The following is a 25,197-nucleotide window of genomic DNA, read 5'->3' on the forward strand; positions in this document are numbered from 1 at the left end:
GGGCCACCTGCCAGCAGGTCACAGGGATGGACAGCACGCCTGGCAGGTCGGAGCCTCCCTGCTCTCCTCTGCAGCATCCAGGTCACCGATGCCACCACGGCAAAGTGGCTGGAGTCCAACATGACGGCTGCACCATGACTCTGCCAGCACCTCCTGTCAGGCCACTGCTCTCTGCTTCTCCAGCATTTTGGGTCCTCTTGCTGCCTCCCTCTGCCTCACGGTCAGCTTGCAATGGTCATCCAGCTCTGGCCATGGTGGCATGCTGTACGGTGACAAGTCACCTTTGGCACTGAGCTCCCTGCCAAAGGTGTGAGCTGGCAGCACCACTTCCAGCAAGATGCGGCCACCTCTCCCTGTGGCACCCACCAGCATCTTGGCATGTGGTGGGGGTGCGATGGTGCTGGGGGCTGGCCAGGACATCTCTCCTGCAGGAGGCTCCCATGAGGGTTGCATCTCTGCTGTGCTGCTCAGGGCATCCCAGCTTCACAGGAATCTTCAAATTCAGTGTCACCCCAAAGTGCCCAGGAGGCTCTTGCAGCCCTGCCCTTGCATCCCAACCCCCAAGTCCGGAGATTCCCCCTGCTCTGGTGACTCCCATTGACCTTCAATGCTCCTTGAGGCTTTTTCCACCCAAAAGCATCTCAAAGGACTCAAGTTGTGGAAGCAGCTGTTGCCAAATCTTTATCTCCTGATGGGTCCATCTCAACCCATCTCTTCTCAGATGGCACTGGGAACAGGAGGTCAGACCATGGCAGGGTTCCCAGCAGGACTCGTGGCTGGGGCAGAGCCCACAGGGAACTCTCGGAAGCGCAGGGATCTGTGTGCACCCACCCACCCAAAACCACAGGGCAGCTGGAGTGGCAGCCGAGGACTGGAGAGGGAAGGGAGGAGTGGGAAGGAGGTGGGGCAGGCAGGGAGGAGGGGGACAAGTGTGTCACTAGAGGAAGGAGGGCAGGGACACTAACCACAAGATTGGTGAGGTGCAAAGATGGCATGCTCAGATCAAAGAAAAGCCTTTCCAAAGGAAGATAAAAGTGAAAGGACTCCAATTTTTGCTAAAGCTTTGAAGAGATAGAGCCAGCAGCTAAAAAAAAAAAAGAATAAAAAAACCCCTTAAAATAACCAAAATTAAAAAAAATTTGAAGAGAGAAAGAGAGAAAGAAGGAGAGAAAGAGAGAAAGAGAGAAAGAGAGAAAGAGAGAAAGAGAGAAAGAAGGAAAAAGAGAAAGAAGGAAAGAGAGAAGGAAAGAGAAAGAAAGAGAGAAAGAGAAAGAGAAAGAGAAAGAGAAAGAGAAAGAGAAAGAGAAAGAGAAAGAGAAAGAGAAAGAGAAAGAGAAAGAGAAAGGGAGAAAGAGAAAGGGAGAAAGAGAAAGGGAGAAAGAGAAAGAGAAAGGGAGAAAGAGAGAGAGATAAAGAGAGAAAGACATAGAGAGAGAGAGAGAGAGAAAGAGAGAAAGAGAGAAAGAGAGAAAGGAAAACCAAAGACAATGATCCAATCATAAACCAATCCAAGCACACTTCACAAGAAATGTGGCCGGCGGAGCTGCTGCGCGGGGAGCCAAACCCAGGGCAGACTCAAAAGAAGTCAGGAGGCACCAAGCTCTGGGGAACACACCCCTGGCGTGGAGTGGGGCCGCTGCCACAGGGCCTCAGTTGGTTTTTTGAGGTGCCCTTGAGAGTTTTGGGGTTGTTTTGATATGTTTTTTTGTTTTCTTTTAAATAAGGAAAAATGAAAAAAGAAAATAAAAGGGGAAGAACCCAGCTCTTTCGGTCTGAGGCTGCAGGACTCTTACCCCACCTCCACCCTCTCTGCCTGCCTTGCTCCCTCCTTCCCACCACGCTGCCTGGCTCTGGCCCTCTGAGGAAGAGGAGCCCCAGCTCACCCTGGTCAGGGAGCCCCTGCATGAGGCAAAGGCTCTCAGAACAGCTCCTGGTGCACACCCCCTTGGGAAAACCCAGAGAAAGCTGGCAGCTCCTCAGAGCATTCTAGGGATGGGCAGATGGCTCCAGGTTTGTGGCACAGCCAGGTTTGGGGCAGCTGGTGGGCTTCTCCAGGCCAAGACTGGTGGAGCCCAAGGGGTCTCCAGCCAACAGGTATGAGAAATTAAAGTTTCTTGTCCTTGGCTCCTGCTAAAGAGGAGCTGGAGCCTACACCCACAACTTCCCTGGACATCTATGCCAAGTTGGCAGGTATGCCCCCAAGCCAAGCACTGGCTGGAGCTGGAGGAACAAACACTGCTTTTGGCACTCTGTTCTGCACCCAGCTCTCCCCTCACTCCCCTCAGCTTCATCCCCACAACCACTTGGGGACATCCAAGCCTCCAGATTCAGGGGGCTCACCCTGACCAATGCAGTGCCAGAGGCACACAAGGTTTTGCAGTGCCTGTGTGCCCCAGTCAGTGGCACCATAGGGTCATCCCAAGTCGGGTGGGAGGTGCTCCTTCCTGGGACAGAAATGCCCCCAGGTGGCTCCCCTGGTTCCTTTGGTGCTGGAGACACAGCAGAGCTCCCTTTTTTCAGGGGAAAAAGACAATGTGCCCAAAAAGGTGCCCACATAAGGCACCATCCACCTTCCCCTGCCATCCCTTTCCCCCGCTATGCTTCTCACAGCCCTACCTCAGTGGGGACCTCCCCACCCTGCCAGGCACCCGGGCTTGGTGGCAGTCCCAGCCCAGCCTGCACCTCCGGGATGCCCCGGAGGTGGGAGTCGTGTCCAAAAGCAGCTCCCTCATGCGAAAGAGCTAGGTCCTTCCCGGCATGCTCTCCTAAAACCTCACCAACCTTCCTACTAAACTGAACAGGGGGAAGCGGTCGTAAAATGGATCCCGGCCATCACACAGCGGGCACTCCGGAAAGATGTCTTCCTCCAGGTCCTCCTCCTCCTCCTCCTCCTCCTCCTGCCCCTGGTGCTGCTCGTCAGCAGGCTCGGTGATGTCGGAGTCGGGGTTCGAGAAGGTAGGGGAGGGGGTGAGATCAGCCATGCGCTCGCTCATGCATGTGTTGAAAAGAGGAGAGCTGTTGCAGCCAGAGATATCTGAACTAAGGTTAGTACAACAAGATAGAAGACATGTTAACACCAGCTGTTCCAAACAGAAAGAACAGGAATTTTGCTTTTTTTTTTTTGGTTTTTTTCTTGGTTAGGTTTTGGGGTGGGTTTTTTGTCCGCTTCAATCGAGGGACATTAGGAACAAAGACCTGCCCATCTGGCGCATCTCTAAAGCCACCAACAGCCAGACAAAAGAGCAACCCACGGAACCATGTGAATGCTGGGGACACCCTTTGCTGGGTTTGCAGGGAACGAAGGGACAGAGCAGGTGGCACAAAGGCTCGCCACTATCCCTGCTGCTGGAGAGAATCCCTCCTTGTGCCACAGCACGGGGGAATGCCTCCAGGCCACACAGCTCAGCCCCCTGCTCCCCCTGCCCTGCCCCAGCCTTCTCCAGGGTGGCCCATGCTCCTTGCTGGCCCTGCACCCTTCCATCCAGCGCAGGAAGCGCAGGGGACACGCGGCACACACTGCACAGACAGACGGACGCTCAGACACCGGCGCGTGCACAGGGACACCGCATGCCCACCGCGTGGAGCCCACCAGGGCACAGAATCCCTGCCTGCTGGACAGCCACAGCCCCCACACCCCCCGAGCTGGAGCCCGTGGCTCTCAGCACTGGGTGAGGCAGGCAGCAGCAGCGTTGCCAGCAGCTGGTGCGCCCCTCGGGGCGCTGGCAGGAGAGCTGTGACACTGGAGCTGTCACACGGGGGCTGAGCGCCCCGCACGCCGTGGGTGGCACTGGCAGCACATCCTCCTGTAGGACCTTCTGTGGGTGCCAGCCACGCTTGGAAGGAGCCAAAGCGCTCACCTGCCCACCAGCCTGAACCAGGGAAAGCGGTCGTAGAAAGGGTCTCCGCCTGTCACCACATTGTCACAGTCCTCGATGACGCTGGAAGGCACTTCTGCTGCTCGGTCATACATCTCACGCATCAGGTCCAGGCGCTGCCTGCGGGCACAGGGGACGCCCATGGTGGTGGTGAGACACAGGGCTGTGGGCAGCCAAACCCTCCTGGCACAGCCATCTCACCCACCTCAGCTTCTCCAGGGTCCAGTAATGCGTAGCCCCGTTCTTCTGGTCCTGCACCTCCACGGCCACGATGGTGCGGGGGAACGGCCGCTTCTCGCGGTCCTTGGCAGCATCGGGGGGCAGCAGGTCGGGAGGGAGAGGCGAGTACAGCGTGTCCGTGAGGAGCACAAACTGGAACTGGACCTGGGGAGGGGCAGAGGGGCTGGTGAGACACCTGGGACGGCAGAAGGCTTCATGTGCTGCCTCTGGAGAGCTCTCCTCAGCACCTCCTGGCTGCCTGTGCTGTGGGTGCTGCAGCCAGGCAGGAAGGAGCCCAGGCACACCCACCTTCTTTTTCAGCTCCACGCTGATGGCATTGGCTTCCTTGAGGAAGATAGCGTTGCCCCAGAGCAGGTCACGGAGGGAGGTGAACTGGTACCACTTCCACTTCCTAAAGGCCCAGAGGGCGAGCTCGAATTCTCGCTCTGTCCACTGCACTGTGGGCACAAGGAGGGACAGTCACACCACTACCAGGACATCAACCCACAGTTCACTCCTCATGCTGCCACAGAAAGCATCAAAACCTCCTGGTGGCTCCCAGCCCTCACCTTCATCTTCAGGTTCTTCCTCCTCCTCATTTGCCTCAGGGTAATACCTAGAATCCATCTGCTTCTGCAGTGCCTCCAGTTTGCTCTCATAGTCCTGGGGGAAACAGGAAAAGGGGCGATGCAACCCACTGGTGTGACCTTCCTCCACGCTGCCACATCACACTCCTCTTCCCTGCAGGAACACAGCCTCCTCCCTTCTCTGGATCAGTGCTCGTGGTGACAACTCCAGGAACAACACATTTGCCCTTATTTTTAGAACACAGACCCACCCCACACAAACATCTGCCAGGATTTCAGTCATGCCTGAGAAGGAGCCATGTCCCAGCCACCTACCAGCCTCTGCTGCTCCAGAAGGTAATTTGCCTCTTCCCTCTCCCTCCGGTACTGATCCTCCAGCTCCTGGAGCCTAGGTGGAAATGGGGAAGTGAACCAAGGTGGAAGTGAACCAAGCTGGAAGTGAACCCCCAGCTCCCCAGCTCCTCAGGCTGTGCTCTCACCGCTGCTCCATCTCCTGTTTCATGTCGATGCCCTGCTTCTCTAGCAGCTCTCTCTGGGCAAAGGCCCAGTCCACGGGCTCTGCGGGCGTCTCTGCGCACGGGGTCCGCTCGCGCTCCTGCCGAGCCTGCTCGGGGTGGTTGAAGCGGAACACGTGGCTCTTGCCCATGATGATGCGGTTTCCTGCAGCCGTGGGCACGGGGAAAGGTGTGGGTTCAACGTGCAGGGCCCCCATGGCAGGGAGGAAGGGGGGTTGGAGCAGCTCTGGCCTGCCAGCCCCGGGACCCACCTGAGCGCAGGATGCTGGGCTCCGTCACCTTTTTGCCATTCACGTAGGTGTCAGCACCTTCACAGGGCTCCAGGGTCACTATCACTGTGGAGACAGAGTGGAAGCAGATGGTTGAATCCTGCACGTGCTGCTCCTCTGCTCCAGCAGCCTCAGGGAGGGAGAGCCACCCCAGCCACATTTGGTACCCACCAGCAGCACCCACTCCATGGGCAGCTGACAGGACTCAGCCAACCTGATGTAAATCAGAGCAGTCCCAAGGAATAAAGGCAGCTGGAGACTGCATGTGGGAGGAGACCCCAGAGCTTCCCCAGGCTCATCTCCCACAGCTCATTCACACCCAGGTTCCTGCTATTTTGAGGAGTGGATTCTGCTCCACATCTTGAGAGGGGGAATGATGTACAGTCTGCTCAGCCATCCTGCCCTGATCTCTGTCGCAGACATCTTTTCATGAAAAATCCTTTTAGGATTTTTCCTCCTGAGAAGCTGAGAGGCCTCAAGAACAAAATGTAAACAATGGTTATCTGCTGCTGTGGAATGCAACAGGTGCATCTGTGATTGGTCTCATGTGGTTGTTTCTAATTAATGGCCAATCACAGTCAGCTGGCTTGGACACAGAGCCCGAGCCACAAACCTTTGTTATCATTCTTGCTGATTCTATTCTTAGCTTAGCCAGCCTTCTGATGAAACCTTTTCTTCCATTCTTTTAGTACAGTTTTAACATAATATACATTATAAAATAATAAATCAAGCCTTCTGAAACATAGAGTCAGATCCTTTGCCTCTTCTCTCATCCAAGAACCCCTGTGAACACCCTCACAGATCTCCTCACCTTGCTTCCTTCCCACATGCCTTGTGCGAGCTCCCCTCCCAGCCAGGAGGGATGTAGCTCGTCTGGAAGCATGGAGCAGCCATGCAGTAAAGCCCAACTAGTTTGAGGAGGGCAGGACATTCATCTGGGGGCAGGGGCTGAGGAGATGCAGAGGGATGGGTCCCCAGGGCAGGGAAGCCCCTCCAGACAAGCAGTACCTTCACCACCAGATTTGGTGTCACTGCGGAACAGGCAGTGCTCTTCCTTAATGAAGTGCCCGCTGAGAACGATGTCCTGCCTCTTCTCAGCATCTTCCCGGCCAACCCTGCAGGGGAAATCCAGCTCAATCCTCCCTCAAAGCAGCCCCTCCTGAGTCTCCCCCCAGCCCCATCCTTGGAGCTGACAGGAGCAACCCTTGGTGCACTGCAGGACCGAAATCTTGGGGATTTGTGCTTTGGGGATGCCCTGGGAACAGTGGCCAGCCTGGGGACAGCTGTCACCCCCCTGCCCACCTGGGGAAGTCAGGCACTGAGATAGGAACAGTGCTCCCACCTCTCCCTCCTTGGAGGGACCTGGTCCTCACCTTGTTATGCCATCCTTGATGTAGTAGAGCAGACACTCGGACATGAGCGGATCCTCGTTCAGGTTGACTAAGTGCGGTGTCTGGGAGGGACAAACACGGAGCCATCCCTGAGTGCCCTGCCTGCCTGCCCGGGCACTGAGGGGGCTCTGCAGCAAGGAGGGAGCTCAGCAGCACTGCAGGCTGCCCTGCACAGCCTCTCCTGCCCTCTGCATCTTCATGGTGACACGTCCAGACTTTTCCAGGGGGCTGCACAGAGAGGCTGCCATGAGGATCCCTGCTTCCACAAGCTTCCTTGCTCTCCTCCTCACAGGGCTGAGTCCTAGCTACCCTTCCTCTGGCCACCTTTGACAATTCATGTTCCAAACAGGCCCAACACAAAGCCAAAACTTTCCCTGATATGGCTCAGAGTCTCCAGGGGCAGGACCCTTCTCACATGAGCAATATTCTCACTATATTCTCACTGTGAGAATATAATTCCATAGTATAGAATCGTGGAATGGTTTTGGTTGGAAGGAACATAAAACCACATCTCATTTCACCCCCCTTTCCAAGGGTAGGGACATCTTCCAGTAGATCAGGTTGTTCCAAACCCCATCCAACCTGATCTTGGACAATTCCAGGAAAGGGGCACCCACAGCTTCTCTGGGCAACCTGTGCCAGGGCTTAATCACCCTCCCAGGGAAGAAGTTCCTCTCGATAATTGATCTAACCCTGCCCTCTGCCAGGTCAAAAAGGCAGTAAAAGTGCCCGTTTTCCTCCACTGACTGTGCACCAGATGATGCATCCAAAAAGAGCAGGTCCCAGAGGTTCACCCAAAAGCAGTGCAGACCTGAAGCCCGACCTGCAGGCTGAATTTCACTGTCTGGTTTTCTTCCTAACAGTCCCTCACAGCCCTTTCCTGCTCTGGGTCACAAACCACTTTGTTCTTGGTAGGAGGAAAATTTCTCCCCCAGGCACAGGCCTCCCTGGCCAGAGCCAGCTTAGCTGCTGGGATTACACCTTCAGGGAACAGGGGCAGCCCCAGGAGTACCAGTGGGAGCAGTTCTGAGTTTATCAGATAGAACAGGCTGTAAGGAACACCTTATCAGCCTGTTGAGACCCAGCATGCAGAGGGAGCCCCTCACCATGGTGCCACAAGCCTTGGCTGCAGCAGAAACTCACTGCAAACACTGGAAGTCAAGGAGAGGTGGGCTCTTCTCCATGGTGGCTGGCAGAGTTGGCTGTAACATTTAATCTCTGGCCTCACTGGACAGACAGACAGCCCTGGGGGGCTTGAGACCTCCTTCACTTGCAGTTTTTGTCCAGATTTGTAAAGCTGGTGGTGACCTTCCACTGAGCTCCTGGAGCTGTGACCACCCCAGCCATGGCACACAGCAGGACAGCAAAGTGCAGTGCCCATAACAAAATGGATTTGCACACTATCAACACTAGATTTCCTCACCAGCCACTGGAGAAGTCAGAAGAGTTTCCACCTGCCAGAGAGCTGAAGAGCAAGGAGGCACCAAGACCACCACAGCAATGCCCCACCTCCAAGACCAACCTGCTTTGGGGAATAAACCCCCACGCTTCCTACCCAAAGGTCTGGGCTCCTAACAGGCAGCAGCTGGGACAAGAAACAAAGACAACAGTGCACAAGTTCATCCTAAAAGTCAGATTGGCCACATAAGAGGAAGGCTGTGAAGTCTTTATCATCACTTGAGCTGGGGACACACACACTTAAGAGGTTTGGCCAAGCCAAATGCTACAAGCAATAAAGAGATGAAATATTTGCCCACCCACATTTGTTAGCTAGGACTTGCTGGCTTCAGGGGCAGCAATTTTAAATATCTGAAAGTATGAATTTTTATGAGCTAACACTGAAGTCCAAGAGAGCGATCATCAGTAAATCCCCTCATGAAGGGGCACAGCATGCCAGCAGTGGGGGTGGACATTTACCCACATATCTGTACCCATGTTTGTGCCCAGCAGGCTCAAAGCTGGGATTTCCCCACAGGTTTCAGAGCCAAGAAAAGGCCAGTGAAGTACATGGGACTGGCCAGCTGTGACAGAGTGGATCAGAAGGGAGCTGCAGGTACAAATCAGTCCCCAGAAGAAGAGAATGGGATGATCCTACCTTTTTAGGAGAAAATACACCCAAGGTGCCTCCATCCTCCCTCATGGCCACCCCCATTTCGGCCAGCAACGCTTCCCTGAAGGAGAAAGGGAAAGAAGTGTCTGTCAAAACTCCATGCACCCCCAGGATGGAAGCCCTTGGCTTGTCCCATGGATTGCAATGCAGGGCTTGCCACAGCTCTCATCACAATCCAGGTGGGTTTTTCAGAGCAGCCCATCTCTGTGCAGGCTGACATGGTGGGTACTGGGGTCCCAGGGGGCAACCCAGGGTCCAGCTGGACATCCAAACTGTTTGGCTGCCCCAGGAACCCAAGTGCTCTTACAAAATGCCCAAGGAATGCCACTGTGCCCTGCCATCCTGCCCCCCAGCCCACCCACCTCTCCATCCGAATCGCTTCTGTCCGGCGCAGCTTCTCCTCCCACGTCTCGTTCAGCTCTGCAATGATCTTCTCTGTCTCCTGCCAGGGGGGTTAACAGGGCTTGGTGACACCATCCTGGGGCAGCACTCCTGCCCACTGTGCCCAGTGTGCTCCAGTGGGACACCAGTGCCAGCTTCAGGCTTGTTTGCACAGGCTGCAGCACATTTCACCCCCATCTTTCCATCAGCCCCATCCCCAAGGAGTGAGGCACAGACAGCACCCTCTCCACTGCCTTGCTGCCAGCCCACTGCTGCTGTTGTGCACGACCAGGAGCACTCAAGTGCCCATCCCAAACCCAAAGCACCTGGCCCACCGCTCCAAGGCAGCACCAGGAGGACCCTGCAACACCCAAACCCTCAGGGAGGGCGAGCTCTAGGTCTGTCCACTCTGCAAGGGCGCATCTGAGTATTGCTTCACACGAGGATCACACTTCATGGGGCTCCAGAAAGGGAAAGGAAAAAGGAAAAGGGTAGGGAAGGAAGAAGGAAAAGGGGGAGGAAAGGAAAGGAAAAAGGAAAGGAGAAAGGAGAAAGGAGAAAGGAGAAAGGAGAAAGGAGAAAGGAAAAGGAAAAGGAAAAGGAAAAGGAAAAGGAAAAGGAAAAGGAAAAGGAAAAGGAAAAGGAAAAGGAAAAGGAAAAGGAAAAGGAAAAGGAAAAGGAAAAGGAAAAGGAAAAGGAAAGGAGAGGAAAGGAGAAAGGAAAAGGAAAGGGGAAGGAAAAAAGAAAAGGAAAAGGAGAGGGGAAGGAGAAAGGAAAAGGGAAGGGAAAGGGGAAGGGGAAGGAAAGGAGAAAGGAAAGAGGAAGGGGAAGAGGAAGAGGAAGGGGAAGGGAAGGTGCGGAAAGGGGAAAGGAAAGGGGAAAGGGAAAGGGAAAGGGAAAGGGAAAGGGAAAGGGAAAGGGAAAGGGAAAGGGAAAGGGAAAGGGAAAGGGAAAGGAGAAAGGAGAAAGGAAAAAGAAAAGGGGAAGGGGAAGGAAAGGAGAAAGGGGAAGGGGAAGGGGAAGGGGAAGGGGAAGGGGAAGGGGAAGGGGAAGGGGAAGGGGAAGGGGAAGGGGAAGGGGAAGGGGAAAGGAAAGGGAAAGGGGAAAGGGAAAGGGGAAAGGAAAGGGGAAAGGAAAGGGGAAAGGAAAGGGGAAAGGAAAGGGGAAAGGAAAGGGGAAAGGGAAGGGGAAGGGAAGGAAAAGGGAAAAGGGAAAAGGGAAAAGGGAAAAGGGAAAAGGGAAAAGGGAAAAGGGAAAAGGGAAAAGGGAAAAGGGAAAGGAAAAGGAAAGGCAGCAGCCTCTTACCTTGAGTCTCTCGATTGCCTCCTCGCTGCCCGGGGCAAACATGATGCGCTCGTGCAGGCTGGCCACCGAGGCAGCGCGGCTGGACAGGGCAGAGAGGGAGGAGGAGGGGCTGATGCCAGCGATGGCGTTGGTCACTGTGGAGAGATTGTCATGGCGCTGGCTCAGCTCTGCCCCTCCAGCATCATTATTGTTCTCAAGGTCCGACACATCTACGGGCGCGGAAGGAGGGGAGGGCCGGGGAAAGACACACAGACAGGGTGACAGAGAGAGACAGAGACAAGAAAAGCTGTTGGGAAAAAAAAAAGAGTGGCCGGTGCGTCGAGAAAAAAGGCAGGAATTACAGGAAAAGGCACAGGCAGCAGCAGAGCAGCACAGACAGCAACAGGGCAGGGCAGGCACTCTCCTCCCCAGCCCGGGCAGCCCTGCAGGGACTAGGGCTATTGGGTGAGGCAGATGCTGGAAGCACCATCCTGGGCTCCCAGGATACTGTTTTGTAACCTCAGGTCCTGCATCCATCAGGTCTGGGATCAAATATCCTCCCCATGTACTTGCCACTGCCTCTGGCATCCTCTCCACCTCACAGAGCCTGTATGGTTTTCCCTGCCCAGATGCCCCAGATTAGCCAGATCTGAGAGCAGAGAAAGGAAGGGGATGAGAGGGGCTGGCCCTGTGCCCTACAAAGGGGTCAGGTAGCCCAGGCAGGAGGAGCAGCAGGATTCCCTCAGAGGGTCTGCTCAAAGGAAGCCCATGGCCTGCTGGAGCAGCACCTTGGCCAGGCAGCCAGAGAATGAAGCCAGCACTGCAGGCAGGGGTGCTTGCCAGCTGGCACCCCAGGAGTCAGCTCTGGGGGGAGAGAGATGCTCCTCCAGCCCTGAGGAGATACTGGTTCTCAGAGCAGTGTGCAAGAGGCAGGCAGGGCACAGGTCAGCAGGTGCAGGAGTAGTCACCCATCTCCATTAGCCAGGAGGGCACAAGGAGAGCCCTGGCTCCTCAGCAGGTTTGCCATGGCCTGACTGCACTGCCTGACCCAGGGTGGAACAGGGTCATAGTGCTTATCCACAGGCCAAAGCCTCCTGGCCACCACCACCCACCAATCCATCAGTAGAGCACCATTCCGTCCCACCGAGGCCGTGCCAGGCTCCAGCCCCAGTGAGACACCAGCAGCAGCAGAGCAGCAGCAGCAGCAGCGACAGGAAACATCACAACAGCATGAAGGAGGAGTCCCCGTGTGGCCTGGGCCCTTGGCATGGCCAGCTGGGAGGACACTGGTCCCTTCAGCACCAAGCCCAGGTGCTAACCAGCACTCTGGCACCATGCCCTGTGCCAGCTCCCTGAGGATGGGCAGCCTGCAGGCACACAGCACCCAGCAGCAGGGGCTGGCTGCACGGGTGCCCCTGGGCACAGCCCAGATCTCCAAAAAGCTGGGAAGCAACAGAGAGTACCAGTGATGGGGAATACACACATTTGGATCCTCCTGCAGCAGGGTGGGCTAAGAGAGAAAGAGAGGGCAGGGAGGGGGGTGAGACAGAGAGAACAGAAGAGAGAACAGAACAAGGGGGGGTTCATCTCAGTGGGGTATCAGACAGCACAGGGACGGGAGCCCATGGGCATGTGCAGTCCCAGTAACGCCTTCCTGGCACCTCTGCTGGGTGCTGGACGCTGAAGATGGTGGGAGGAAGGGAAGAAGGGAAGGTTTGGCGGGCAGAAAGCAGCTCCCCCTGCCACAGGAGGGGCTGGGGGCTGTGCCCATGCGTGCAGGGGCTCACAGGGGCAGCACTGGTGCTGCTGTGGGGCAGGGCAGCAGGGTGCAGGGAGCCTGTGGGGACATCAGCCCATCTCTGCCTGGAGCCAGGGCAGAGAGCACCCCTGGTACCTACTGTCAATGATGTCCCCGAGGCCCTGGGCGTAGAGCAGGTCACGCAGACGAGCCACCTCATCCTTCAGCTCCCTGATGAGCTTGTTGTTGGGGTCCTCATTGATGACAGCGTTGCAGCGGATCTGCTTGGCACGGTCAGCGTACCTGGAGAACAGGGACAGGGGCTTGAGGAGCACTGAGAACAGGGACAGGGGCTTGAGCAACACCAGAACAGGGGCAGGGTCTTGAACAACACAAAAACAGGGGCAGGGTCTTGAGGAACACAAGATCAAGGAAGGGTCTTGAACAGAACAAAAACAGGGGCAGGATCTTGAACAACACTGAGAACAGGGGAAGGGTCTTGAATAACATAAAAACAGGGGAAAGGTCTTGAACAACACTGAGAACAGGGGCAGGGTCTTGAATAACATAAAAACAGGGGAAGGGTCTTGAACAACACTGAGAACAGGGGCAGGGTCTTAACACAAACAAGGGCAAAATCCCAGCTGCTGGACAGGCAAGAGTGTTGCAGAGCCCCTCCAGCAAGGAGGATCCCAGTGCCAGGACAACCCTTTGGCCTTTTGTCTGGGGTTGCAGGCTCCCTCCACACTACACCCCCAGGCAGGGACACACAGAGGTGGGGAGAGCATGTGGCAGTGCCTGGCCTCAGCCTCCCCTGTTCCTGCTCACTGCAGAAAGGACAAGGGCACTTCTTCCTACCTGAGGGTGCTGAGGGTCTCGTCGTAGTTGATGTCAGCAGGACTGAGAGCAGCCACCATGGCGGTTCTGGAGTTGCCTCCTGCCCAGAGAGACAGACAATGAGGGAGATGCTGCTCCCTGTGCCCCCTGCCATGCCCTGCCATGCCCTTTGCAGAGCACACCCCCAGCTGTCCTCACCCAGGTTCTCCCGCAGCAGCCAGGTCAGCACCGAGTCTCTGTACGGGATGAAATCTGTCTTCTTCTTCTTTTTGTTCTGGGAGAGCAAAGGGAAGGGCTGTCAGGCTGCCTGCTCCCCACAAAGGGAAGGTGACAGCTGGTCCCCAGCCATGGGGACTTGGAGCAGGATGGAAACCTTGGGCATCTTTGCCCAGGTCCACAGGTCCTGCCTGTGAAATGCCCTCAGCTGGGAGGGTTGCTTAAAGCTGGCTGCTGAGAGCCCCAGAGGGAGGAGGAGGAAATGAGGAGAAGATGGCTCGAGTCCAGGCACAGTCTCACTCCCAAACCACCCTGAACCCACTCCCACCCACTCCCACTGTGCTCCAAACTAACACCCCCTCCCCACCCAGCCTGGGCACCCACCTTGTTGGGCCCTGAATCCTGCAAAGGAAATGGAGACAATGTTTAGGGGAGCTGCTTTTTTACTTGGCACCCACCACACATCCCTGGCCCTCAAACAGAGATTACCACAGGTCCCCATGCAGATGGCATCTCCACCTGCCCAGCTTGTCCCAGCTGCAGGGACAGCTTGGGATGTGTCTGCCCAGCCCTTGGAGCTGGGATGCTCCATCCCCCAAAGCCGAGCCCATCCCATGGAGCTGGGATGCTCCATCCCTCAAAGCTGGGATGCTCCATCCCATGGAGCTGGGATGCTCCATCCCTCAAAGATGAGCCCATCCCATGGAGCTGGGATGCTCCATCCCCCAAAGCTGAGCCCAGCCCTGCTGCCCCAAGCCCATTTTTCCCCCAGTGGCAATGTTTGTCTGCTCTCCAGCTACCTACCATTTCTGCCAGGGCAGAGATGACTTTCCCCAGAGTGGTCAAGGACTTGTTGATGTTTGCTCCTTCCTGGTTAGAAGAGGAAAATGCTCAGGTCCCATTTCAGCCCAGGAGAAAATGAAGAATATCCAGCATGGTGTGGGCAAAGAGGAGCTGGTCTAACTGGGTACCCAGCATCCCCCAGCTGGGACTGATGGTGAAACTGGCACTGGGCAGCTTTCAAACACAACCCCACCCAGGATTTTGGCAGAGCAGTGAGCAAAGAACCGGGCAAGGGAAGGAGATGGTTTGGGGATGAGGGAGGAGGCCATGGTGTCCCACCAGCAGAAGGGGACCTCAGGTCAGCTCTCACCTTTAGCCTTGTGCCCTTGGCCCCTGTGGAATCAGCTCTCTCACTGCCAGCCAGGTCCACCAAGCTGATTTTGCTGACCTGCAGGCAGAGGGGAGGCTGTCAGCCCTGTGGGCACAGCAAACCCAGCACAAAGCCAAACCCCCTTGCAGGATGGCACTGCTCTGAGCGCAGCAGTGGCTCTGCAGGGTCATCCCTGCAGGAGCTGCCCAGGAGCAGGGCTAATACCCTTGCAGGCAGGGCTGAAGCTGCCAAATACCCTGCACAGGGGTCAGTCCCTCAAGGGACCACCAGCCCAGAATGTGCCTGGCACTCATCTCCCTCCTGCTCCAACCCTCCACCAGGCTGCACCACCATGCCCCAAGTGCTGATAAAAGCACACAAAAGTCCTCCCTGGACCCATGAGGGCTGCCCTGAGTGCCCAGCCCTGCTCTCACCTTCTCAGTGGTGATGTCTGTCTCGGCATCGTGGCGCTTCTGCGTGAAGATGATGTTGAAGACAGCGTGGGAGCGGCTGCTGGTCTCATTCATGTTGGTGGCAGCCACTGTGCTGCAGGGAGAGCAGGACAGGGAGCTGTGACACCCTGTGGGGGACACTGCAGTGGCTGGGGACAGGGCCAGGACAGGGTACATGGGGGAAAGGCAAGAATAGAGGACAAGAGAGGGCTCTGGGAGAAGATGTGCACAAGTTCAGGCTTTTTCCTGCTGTCTCCAGCACCCTTGGAAAGCAGGAGAAAATTAAAGGGAAAGTGGGGGTACCCAACACTCTGCCACTTCCAGAGCAGCTGGACTGGCAAAGTCAGGGAGTGAAGCAGGACCTCCTAGAAGTGACTGCAAGCTTCCCAAACCCTGCCCATCTCCTCCAACTCACCGGGCTTTGTTCCCAGAGTCCATGAGGTCCTGGATGTCATTGTAGGAGGTCACAGCCAGCTTGGAAAGGTCCTCAACATATGGACCCATCAGGGGATGCTCCCTCACCCTGAGGTTGCCCTTGTTCTTGGGGTTCAGCAGGTCCCTCACACGCTCACAGTAGATCTCCATATAGCTCACCTAGAGCAGAGGGCACGGGCAGAGCTGGCAGGATGGCCCCACAGAGGGCTCTGCACACTGGCACAGCCTGTGGAGCCAGCTGGGAGGGCAGGAGGGGCAGGGCAGGCAGAGGGAGGGGTGCCTACCTCCACAGAGTAGGACATGTTGTCATTGGTGGTGTCATTGATGCGGGAGAAGAGATCCTCGCACAGCTGCGGACACAAGAGCCAGGCTCAGCCCCAGTGCCCCTGCCTGGGGGGCCCAGACACTGGGGTTTCTGCCTTTTCACCCCAAAAAACAGCCAGTGAGTGCTGGGATGGCTCCTGGAGCTGGCAGAGCTCACATGGACAATCAGCATCCCCAGAGCCCAATGTGGTGCCACTGATGTCCTCACACAGCTGCAGACACAAGAGTGCCCAGGATACAGGGGTTTCTGCCTTTTCACCCCAAAACCAGCCAGTGAGTGCTGGAACAGCTCCTGGGGAGCTGGCAGAGCCCCTCCATGCTGACATGGACAATCAGCATCCCCAGAGCCCCCCCGTGTCCTGCCAGGCCAGCCCTGGGTCAGCAGCTCAGCTCTTGGGCCACTGTTGCTCACATCCACTGGCCTTGTGTGGCCACATCATTGTCCTTCCAGCCTTGGAGAGCCTGGGTGACCCTCCCTGAGCCCCTCCTGGTGGAGCCATGCCAGCTCACTGTCACAGCAGTGCTACATTGGACCTTGGCAAGGCCTCACTCCCACTCTGCTGCCCTCTGTCGCAGACATCTTTCATGGAAAACCCTTTCCTTGGGATTTTTCCTCCTGAGAAGCTGAGAGGCATCAGGAACAAAATGTAAACAATGGTTATCTGCTGCTGTGGAATGCAACAGGTGCATCTGTGATTGGTCTCATGTGGTTGTTTCTAATTAACAGCCAATCACGGTCAGCTGGCTCAGACAGAGAGTTCAAGCCACAAGCCTTTGTAATCATTCTTTCCTATTCTATTATTAGCTAGCCTTCTGATGAAATCCTTTCTTCTATTCTTTTAGTATAGTTTTAATGTAATAAATATCATAAAATAATAAATCAAGCCTTCTGAAACATAGAGTCAGATCCTCATCTCTTCCCTCATCCTCAGACCCCTGTGAACACTGTCACAGCCCTCTTTCCTCCCAGCTCTGCTTTTCCTTTGGGCACCCCTTTGGGACAAGGTTTTTTCCCCAGGCATACCTGTGGGATGATGCCCTGCTGGTCCTTCTCCTGCTTGCCCATCATGGTGTAGGATTTCCCAGCTCCTGTCTGCCCGTAGGCAAAGATGCACACATTGTAGCCTTCAAAGGCATGCTGCAGCATCTCCTCGCCAATGTCCCGGTACACTTGCTTCTGGGATGCATAGTTGATGTCTGCAGGCTGCACAGAGGAGGGGGACACAGAGAAATTTAGCAAGGAGGCCTCCTGCCCCTCCCCAGCCCAGCCTTTGAGGCGGGCTCAGCCCTCCCAGTGCTTACCGTAGTGTGGGACCAGTAGGAATAGTCAAAGCTGAAGCTTTTTGGTGTCTCTTTGGGCTGTTTTGGGTTCAGGATAGCTAGGGACAAACAGATGGGAACATGAGGCCACCAACCACCCATGGTAGCCCTGCCCCATGCCCCTCTCCTCCTCCATGTGGGAGGGATGAAGGGTGATGGGTTTCGGTCCAAAACAGTGCTGGAAGGCTGTCACAGACATCTTTCCATGCAAAATCCCTCTCTTGGGATTTTTTCTTCTTGAGAAGCTGAGAGGCCTCAGGAGCAAAATGTAAACAATGATTATCTGCTGCTGTGGAATGCAACAGGTGCATTTGTGATTGGTCTCATGTGGTTGTTTCTAATTAATGGCCAATCACAGTCAGCTGGCTCAGACACAGTGTCCCAGCCACAAACTTTTGTTATTCATTCTTTTCTATTCTTAGCTCAGCCAGCTTTCTGAGATGAAACCCTTTCTTCTATTCTTTTTGTATAGTTTTAATGCAATATATATCATAAAATAATAAATCAAGCCTTCTGAAACATGGAGTCAACATTCTCATGTCTTCCCTCATTCGAAAACCCCTGTGAACACGGTCACACAGCAGGGTCACAGGCTCCCTGTCCCCAAAGCCCCCATGGTGTCACCTGTGGGGTGGGAGCAGCTGCAGCCCTGCCAGGGCTGCCCCAGAGCCCCTCTGGCTCCTTCCCCTGCAGGTGCCCAGCCCCAGCAGTGATTAATGCCTCGTGTCACAGCAGCAGCGGAAACAGGAGTCTGCTTTTGTCATCCCCTGATGAAAAGGACGTTGCCATGGAAATTGGAGACTGCATCACTGCTCTTCCTCATACCATGGGTTGTTTTTTTTTTTTTCCTCCTGTAGAGCATTTACCATGTGGTTTTATTTCTGAAACAACAGATGCATCAGAAGGAGCCCAGATCAGCGGGCAATCACGAGGTGCAGCCACCAGCCATGTTGGGTGACACTGAGGTGACATTGAGGCCTGCACAGCACAGCTCCCGTGCCCGCTGCCCCAGCTGCTCCCTGCCACCACCAAGGATGGAGAAACCATCCCGAAAAGCCCTGAGCTTTCTCCATGCCAGCCTGCTCTGCCCTTCAGGCAGCCAGGGCTCAAACCCCTCCTGATTCCAGCTGGGCATTCCTGGGCAGCCCCAGGCACGGGGCAGCTCACTGCTGGGAGTCTCTGGCGGCCAGATGTGCTTCCAGATGTGCAGTGTCACACACAGAGATGCTTTCTGCTCTGAACCCCTCCTCCAACACCAGCTCCCATGGGAAGGGTCCCCCCACTTGTGACCTGAGCACAGCCCAGCACTGAGCGAGGCAGACAGGGGAAGGGGGGTCAGGATGCAGCCCCAGCCACAAAACCACAGCGTGGTGCTGCTGAGATGCTCCCTGGCACGGAGAGAAGCCCAGCTCTGGCACCAAAGAGGGGCTGGCACGAGCTCCCTGCCTGTCCCCCTGCTGCAGGCAGCCTGGCCCCACTGCCCTGGGGCATCCCAGGCAGGCTGAACACCAGGAGAAAGGGCTGGGGAGGAACAGCTGGGAATCCTCCCCTGGGAGAGCAGGCCATGGTGGCTGCCCAGTCCTGACCCGTGCCAGTGCCGGGATGTGGTGCTGAGGGCATTGTGAAGAGAAGCAAGAAGTGGGATGGAGCATCTCTGGTGGCCCCTGGTGCTCAGCCTGGCAGCTCCACCCGGTCCCCAGGCCTGTCCCTGCCCTGCAGAGTGACACTGACCATGCAAACAGGAGCAAAGATGGGTTGTGGAGCAGGGATGGAGCAGCACAAGGAGCCTGTTCTGCATGCCAGTGCCAGCCCATGCTGGGCACAGGGCAGGGGATGGCACCACGTGGCTCCAGGCACCCCAGCTGCAGCTCCCAGCTGGCATGGGACACCAGAGACACAGGGGAGCATCCCAAGGGCAGGCATCTCCTGTCCTGAGCTGACACACTCTTGCCATGCCCCTGCCATTCCCATTTATTTGCCTGCAGGCAGATAAATGCTGCTGGGGGAGTTTTTCCTTTCCTATAGGACTTGTGCAAAAAATTCATGCTCTGGGCTATTGGGATTGAAAAGGCAATGAGGGGTGTGGAGGTGAAGACAAACATAGAAACAAGGGGGCAGGAAGGAGGAAAACTTCTGGAGGTGTCCCTTGCCTTGCCCTGAAGAGGCAGCAGCATGAATGGGCAGGCACAGAGCAGGAGAAAGCCGAGAGCCCATCTCAGAGGAAATAATCACCAGGGTTTAAAGGCAGCAGAGGCACAGCTCCAGAGAGAAAACACAACTGGGATGAAAGCCAGGGGTCTCCTCCACACCATCCTGGAGGGAGCCATCAGGAGAGGGGCCCAGGATGGTGCCCACAGGGTGCAGAACAGGCACAGAGCAGCAGGGCTGGGGGCAGCTGGGGCAGCTGGGAGCTTGCAGGTGGAAGGACAGCAGAGAAAGGCTGAGATCCCTTCCCTCCCTGGGCCCCTCTGCCTCCCAGGGGCTCGATGGAGGCAGGAAAAGAACCTGCACAGGGAAAGGTGTCTGCAAATAATGCTGGGAAGGGGAAAACTTCACTCTCACTCCCTCAAACATGATTATCTTTGGCTTCTCTGCCAGGAGCTGTGGGGATTGGGACAGCCCTGCTCTGGATTGGGCAGGATTGGGATTGGGACACCCTCCTGCCTCCCCCAGCCCCAGCAGCAGCAGAGCCCCCCACACTTGCTCCCCAGCCCCCTGGCCAGGAGGATTAGCCAGTGGTTTGTCCATTCATGGAGAAAATCCTCCCTGTCAGCAAAGGGCTCCTGCCTGCAGCCCTGCTGCCCTCCCTGGAGCAGAGGCACGGGCTGCAGGGCTGGGGGCACTGCCAGGGTGAGCAGGGGCACACAGCTCTGAGCAAACACTGCCATGGTGCAGCTCTCTCCTGATGATCTGTCTGGGACTGGGGCACAACAGTTCCCCCCCAGGACCAGAATGGGGAACATCTGCCCTCCCATTGCCTGTCCTGGGCAGCTGGGAGGCTCCTGCATGGACAGGAGGCTTCCTCACCACGGGGACAGGTGGAGAATCCCTGTCCAGCTATGAGAACCCCACAGGAGGCCAGAGATGCTGCCCCACAGAGCTTCCCCCCGGGCCTGGGGTGGCCAGCGGGGTCCCAGGGTCCCCCTGCACCCCTGGGTGCTGTCCCTGCCAGCAGAAGGGTTGTCATGGCAGCCTCAGGGCGGGGGTGGCTCCAGCAGCGTGTCACCCACCGCCGGTGACGCAGGATGGAGTTATTTTAGACACTACCCCATCTGGAGGCTTCCAGAGCCACAGAGGAGGGGTTTCACTGCCAGTCCCACACCCTGCTGGTGTCTAAAGAGGGGCAAGGGCTCCAGACAGCACACACAGCCCCAGGGCTCCAGGCTGCATTCCCCACTCTGAGCACACCATTCCCTGGGCAAACCCCCCTCCCATCCCTCCCTGATGCTGCTGCTGCAGCTCCAAGAGCCCCAGAGAGCAGAGATGGGTCCTGGCAGGCTGCAGTGAGTGGTACCTGGCCAGGCAGACAAAACACATTTGCTGGCCCATCCAAGGCCAGGTTGGAGGTGGAAAAGCCTCATCTACAGTGGAAGGTTGGAACAAGATCATCTTTAACACAAATCCCTTCTAGATTCCCTTTAACACAAATCCCTTCTGAAAAAAGGGATTTGTCTGATTCTGTGATTCCTCTGTCATTGCCTACTGGGGAATACTGCCCCTTTCTTTCACTGTCACCAAAATCCAAGGGCTCAGTGCCATGTAGGTCCCACCACTGCCATTCCAACTGCATCTCCCCATGGAATGCTGACCCCATTCCCACATCTCCCCCTCCAAACCACTGGAGATGCTTCAGGCATCCTCACACCGACCTCCCCAGACTGCTGTGGCCACACCACCACTGCTCCTTGCCAGCAGCACCCAAACCCCCCTTCCTGCCCCCGGGACACTCACTGGTGGTGCTTCCCGACATCTGGATGATGCACTTGGACTCGCGGCTCATCTCCCGGGAGTTGAAGGGCCGGACCCGCACCGCCACCTTCACCGAGGCTCCCGCCATGGCGCCGGCCCCGCCCGCCTGCCGCTGCCCCGGAGCGCTGCCTGGCCTGGAACGGGAGGGAAGGAGAGGAAAGGAAAGGGGGTCAGGAACACCTGCATGCCAACCCACATCCTGCACCTGCGCTGCGTGGATGGATGGAAGCCCTGCGCAAGGAAACTGCTGGGAATGCGGCTCTGCCTCTGCCCCCAAGATGATGTTTTGTTACATATCTCATTTTATCCCTTTTCCCTGTCATACCTCAGGTCAGGACCCCCAGCTCAGTCCCAGGGGAGCACTGGAGCCTGCAGTGCTCAGGGATGGAGGCTCCAGTGCCTATCTCAGTCCCCAGGGCAGCACTGGAGCCTGCATCCCCCTGGGCACCCACAGCAGCCACTGCCAGCATCAGCACAACCCCAAGGAGCAGCTTTTCCACCCCAGGGTGACAATGCCATCAAATAGGTTCCCCCCAACCTGCAAGAAAAGTCCCTGCCCGTTACCAGAGCCTGCTGCCTCCCCTCCAAGCCCAGCAGAGCAGGGCTGGGCAGCAGGACAGAGCAGGGAGGGAGGCAGGGAAGCGATGGCATTCCACTGGGAACGGAGGCGGTGGCTGGGCATGCGCCTCCCATTCAGCTCCCACAGAGCAGACCTGCAGCATCAGCACCAGCAGCCCTTCCTGGGGAGCCAGTGGCCATTGCACTCAGCTCCCAGTTTACCATCCTGTTTCCAGTCCTTTTGCTGAAAAATAAAATTGCACATCTCACCAAGACAAAACAAACCCCTCGCCAACACCTCCCAGAGCAGTTGTCCATCCAGGCCATTACCACCTTCCCTCAGCTGCACTTAAGCCTCAAGACCACTGCCCACTAAATTGCACTGGGATCCTTCTTCTGATTGCTCTGGGATCCTTTCGGACCTGACACAAATCCTGCTTTCTAACATCCATCCCTTTTCCTGCCTTTCCCTGCTCCCTGGCTCCTCCCTGCTGGTGAAAATGGGGCACAGGACCCCTCAGAAAACGGGCAGGAGCTGCTCCTCTGGCATCCCAGCTGCAAGGCTGGGTGTGAATTCCCTAATGCTTTCCAAGCCTGGGTTTTGCCAGCGGGATGTTTGCTCCAGGAGGAAGGAGATCGGGGAGAAATGAGATCGTTAGTGAGCACCAGCTCTGGTTACATGGGCCATGACCAGAAGGAGGGATCTTGAACATGAGATGTGTTTTCCCACAGTGGAAATGAAAAATTCAGGAGAATTTGTGGAAAAAGTGGGGGGAGAGAGGGAAGAAAAAACCAAATCCACAGAATAGAAAGTATCCCAAGAGAAGGGGGTGGCTTTAAAACTACCTGAGGTCTGACAGCTGAGGTTTGATTTCCAAGGGGGTGAGAGGAAACCAAGGACACGGCGGAAAAATTTGCATCGAGAAAGTGTTACAAGCTTGGCACTGCCTTTCAGAAACCCTTTGCCTGTTTTATAAGTGAGCTGGCATGTCCAACAGCACGCAGAGGACAAAGCTGCTTCTGTTGGAGTTCCCAAGCCCCCCTCTTATCTCCCTGCTGGGATGGCTCCGGAGCTCCCACTGTGCTCAGCCAGGGATCACACCCATAAATCCCACAGTTCAAGCATTTGGTCTCAGCTTTCCTGAGCCTGGATTATTTTAAGCAGGTGTTTAACACCACCCTTGAGTCCCTAAGCAAGCAAGTGGGCTCTGCCTCCCAGTGGCCTCCGCCTCCCTGCTCAGCTGGGGGAAAGAAAAATTAACCAGCAGCGCTTGCCAAAGGGGAATGGAGGAGTTGTTTTTCCCAGGAAAACGATTGGATGTATTCCCATGTGGAAGGGCTGCATCTTCACTGGGCCAAGAGCTGGAGCTGCTCCGCCCTGTGGCACCGCTCAAGGACAATGGATCCACCCCCGGGGCAAGGCTGCCCCTCACACCTGCCCATGTCACACCTTTCCCTCTGCTCCCGAGCCAAGGCCGCTCCCTTCCCCAGCTCTGCAGCCTCTCCAGAGGTGGCTCAGGTCCCTGCACAGCCCCAGAACAGCAACACCCATCGGTGAGCCCACCAGGACCCACTGCTGCCTGCCTGGGCCACCTCAGGCCCTGCTCTCATCCCCTCCCACCCTGTGCCACTCCAGCCCCATCACTGCCCACAAAGACACTCTGGTTTCTCCTTTGAACACTTTCCCGTGTTCCCCATCCTGCTGTGTGCCTTCCATTAGTGCTGCTTTCCTTTCTTTGCCTTTTTCTGCCCGCTCAGCCCCACACCCCACCACTGCTGGCTGTGAGAACCTCCCTCCTGGCGAGCAGCACCTTTTCTCTCTCCCTGCCATCACAGGCTACATCCCAGTGTATTCCCATCTGGCTGTGATGTGATGTGAGCTCCTCTCCTGGCCAGCATTCCCTGCTGCAGAGTCCCAGTTCCATTTTCTGCTCCCTCCATTTCCCTCAGCATCCTTGGTGGGCAGCGTATTGCTTCCCTCTGCCCCTCTGCAGCTCTCCAGCTCCATCCAGCCAAGGAGCCCAGGTGACATCCCGTGCCCTTGGGGACCGCCAGCAGACACTGCCCAGCTGCTCCTCACCCTCCTTTCCTTCCTCTGACTCACTCAGCTGCAGGGAGGCAGCCCTGGCATCACTGGGCATCCAGGGGAGAGAGGGGCAGGGCTGCAGTGGGCAGGGCAGAGCAGGGCAGGGCTGGGCAGGGCCAGGCAGCCCCCCCAGCCTGTGGGCAGCTCCAGCCCGGCCAGCTCTCTCTGCCTGGGGGCAGCCAGGGCAGTTTAATCTGCTGCCATGGAGAGAAATTCGATAAGCCAGGGCCAGCCCTTTGGTGCTGGGAGGGTGCCAGCACCACAGACCTGCTCCCTGCTCCCTCCCTGCCGCCTCCCAGGGCTGCCCTGATCACAGGGGAGGCTGCAGAGAGGAATGGCCACGTCCTGGGGCCAGGGGGAACATCTGGACCTGTCCCCATTTCCCATCTCTTGTCCCCTTCCCGTGCAGCCTGCTGGCTCTGCCCCTCCCTGTGACACACCAGGCACCCCCAGTGAGGAGCAAATCATGGAGAGCCATGATTAACTGGATCAGCCAAGATTAATTGGGCAGAGATTAGCTAATGAAACCACTCTTTAGTGCAGGGGCTACCAACTGGCAGCCTCTCCTGCTGAGAGGTGACCAACAGGACAGGGAGCATTGTCCCCAGGTGCCACCAAGCAGCAAGCTCTTCCCCAGAGGATGCTGTGCTGCTGTCCCCCAGCTCCAGCAGATGAGGAGCTGCCTCAGCCAGGGAGATCCAAGGTGAGTTTCCCTTTGTCTGCTCACATCCAGCCCCACATCATCTCATCCAGGGCGAGGGTGGACACCCCGTTGGCTGCACTGGTGTGTTCTCAGCAGCTTTGCTGTGGTGAGCCCTTCCCCTGCAGCCTTTGTTGGGGTCTGGCTGGGCCCACGGGGCTCTGTGGTGCCTCCAGGGCAGCAGGAACACGCTGCTGGATGACATGGCACCGTCAGGCTCCTCACCCACCTCCCGCCCCACACAGCACAAGGGGCCATGACGGTGCAGTTTTCTCCAGAGCAGCACCTGCAGGCAGGGAGGCAGCTCAGAGGACAGCCCAGGACAAGGACAGAGCCCCCCACACCCAGATGAAAGCCAGCCCAGCTTCCCCAGCACCCTGCCCCGTGCCCCTCGCCCCTGCCCACCCCAATGAGGGCACAGCCCCAGGGCAGAGCTTGCAGCTCCCTGAGAATTCCCAGGCAGATTCAGTTCACAGGTAGCAAATGTAAGGACATGGATGAGGGGTTCTGCTCCCCATCTCTGCTGCAGAGTAACCCCACCCCCATGCCTGCTCCCTCCATCCTCTCTTCCAGCCACGCCAGCCCAAAGCAGGGAAAGGGGCACAGAAAGGGCAGCGAGCTCTGGGGGCATTGCTGGGCACGGGCAAGGGCAGCCACGGAGGGGCTGCACAACAGATCCCCACAGCAGCCAGGCCTTGAGGGGCTGCAGCTCTTGCCACACGCAGGGAGGTGCAGGGTGGTGCTGGCAGCATCTTTGCCAGCGCCAGCTGCCACCTCC

At 56.8% G+C, this 25,197-nt stretch overlaps 1 protein-coding gene across 27 annotated transcripts in view; it reads right to left on the reverse strand.

Annotated features, from left to right (window-relative positions):
• The window catches only part of KIF1A (kinesin family member 1A), a 42,680-nt gene that overhangs the window by 16,167 nt on the left and 1,316 nt on the right, over positions 1-25,197 (reverse strand). For 4 of the 27 annotated variants that reach the window (XM_074546837.1, XM_074546836.1, XM_074546841.1 and 1 more), the window contains exons 2-27: positions 21,058-21,209; positions 17,089-17,165; positions 16,811-16,990; positions 15,747-15,812; positions 15,443-15,621; positions 15,010-15,121; positions 14,576-14,653; positions 14,227-14,292; positions 13,807-13,824; positions 13,405-13,480; positions 13,228-13,306; positions 12,530-12,672; positions 12,115-12,141; positions 10,653-10,861; positions 9,329-9,408; positions 8,952-9,027; positions 6,839-6,918; positions 6,474-6,580; positions 5,448-5,531; positions 5,161-5,341; positions 4,997-5,069; positions 4,664-4,757; positions 4,404-4,552; positions 4,081-4,259; positions 3,858-3,995; positions 2,782-3,039 (exon numbers count right to left, since the gene is read on the reverse strand). In XM_074546837.1, the coding sequence (XP_074402938.1) occupies positions 2,782-3,039; positions 3,858-3,995; positions 4,081-4,259; positions 4,404-4,552; positions 4,664-4,757; positions 4,997-5,069; positions 5,161-5,341; positions 5,448-5,531; positions 6,474-6,580; positions 6,839-6,918; positions 8,952-9,027; positions 9,329-9,408; positions 10,653-10,861; positions 12,115-12,141; positions 12,530-12,672; positions 13,228-13,306; positions 13,405-13,480; positions 13,807-13,824; positions 14,227-14,292; positions 14,576-14,653; positions 15,010-15,121; positions 15,443-15,621; positions 15,747-15,812; positions 16,811-16,990; positions 17,089-17,165; positions 21,058-21,163 (2,915 nt within the window). In that variant the 5' untranslated portion in view covers positions 21,164-21,209. The remainder of the gene's footprint in view (positions 1-2,781; positions 3,040-3,857; positions 3,996-4,080; positions 4,260-4,403; positions 4,553-4,663; positions 4,758-4,996; positions 5,070-5,160; positions 5,342-5,447; positions 5,532-6,473; positions 6,581-6,838; positions 6,919-8,951; positions 9,028-9,328; positions 9,409-10,652; positions 10,862-12,114; positions 12,142-12,529; positions 12,673-13,227; positions 13,307-13,404; positions 13,481-13,806; positions 13,825-14,226; positions 14,293-14,575; positions 14,654-15,009; positions 15,122-15,442; positions 15,622-15,746; positions 15,813-16,810; positions 16,991-17,088; positions 17,166-21,057; positions 21,210-25,197) is intronic. The other 23 variants (XM_074546853.1, XM_074546852.1, XM_074546851.1 and 20 more) reach the window with 9 other exon arrangements.

The sequence above is a fragment of the Zonotrichia albicollis genome, chromosome 9, assembly GCF_047830755.1.
Source record: "Zonotrichia albicollis isolate bZonAlb1 chromosome 9, bZonAlb1.hap1, whole genome shotgun sequence".
Classification (NCBI taxonomy): Eukaryota; Metazoa; Chordata; class Aves; order Passeriformes; family Passerellidae; genus Zonotrichia; species Zonotrichia albicollis.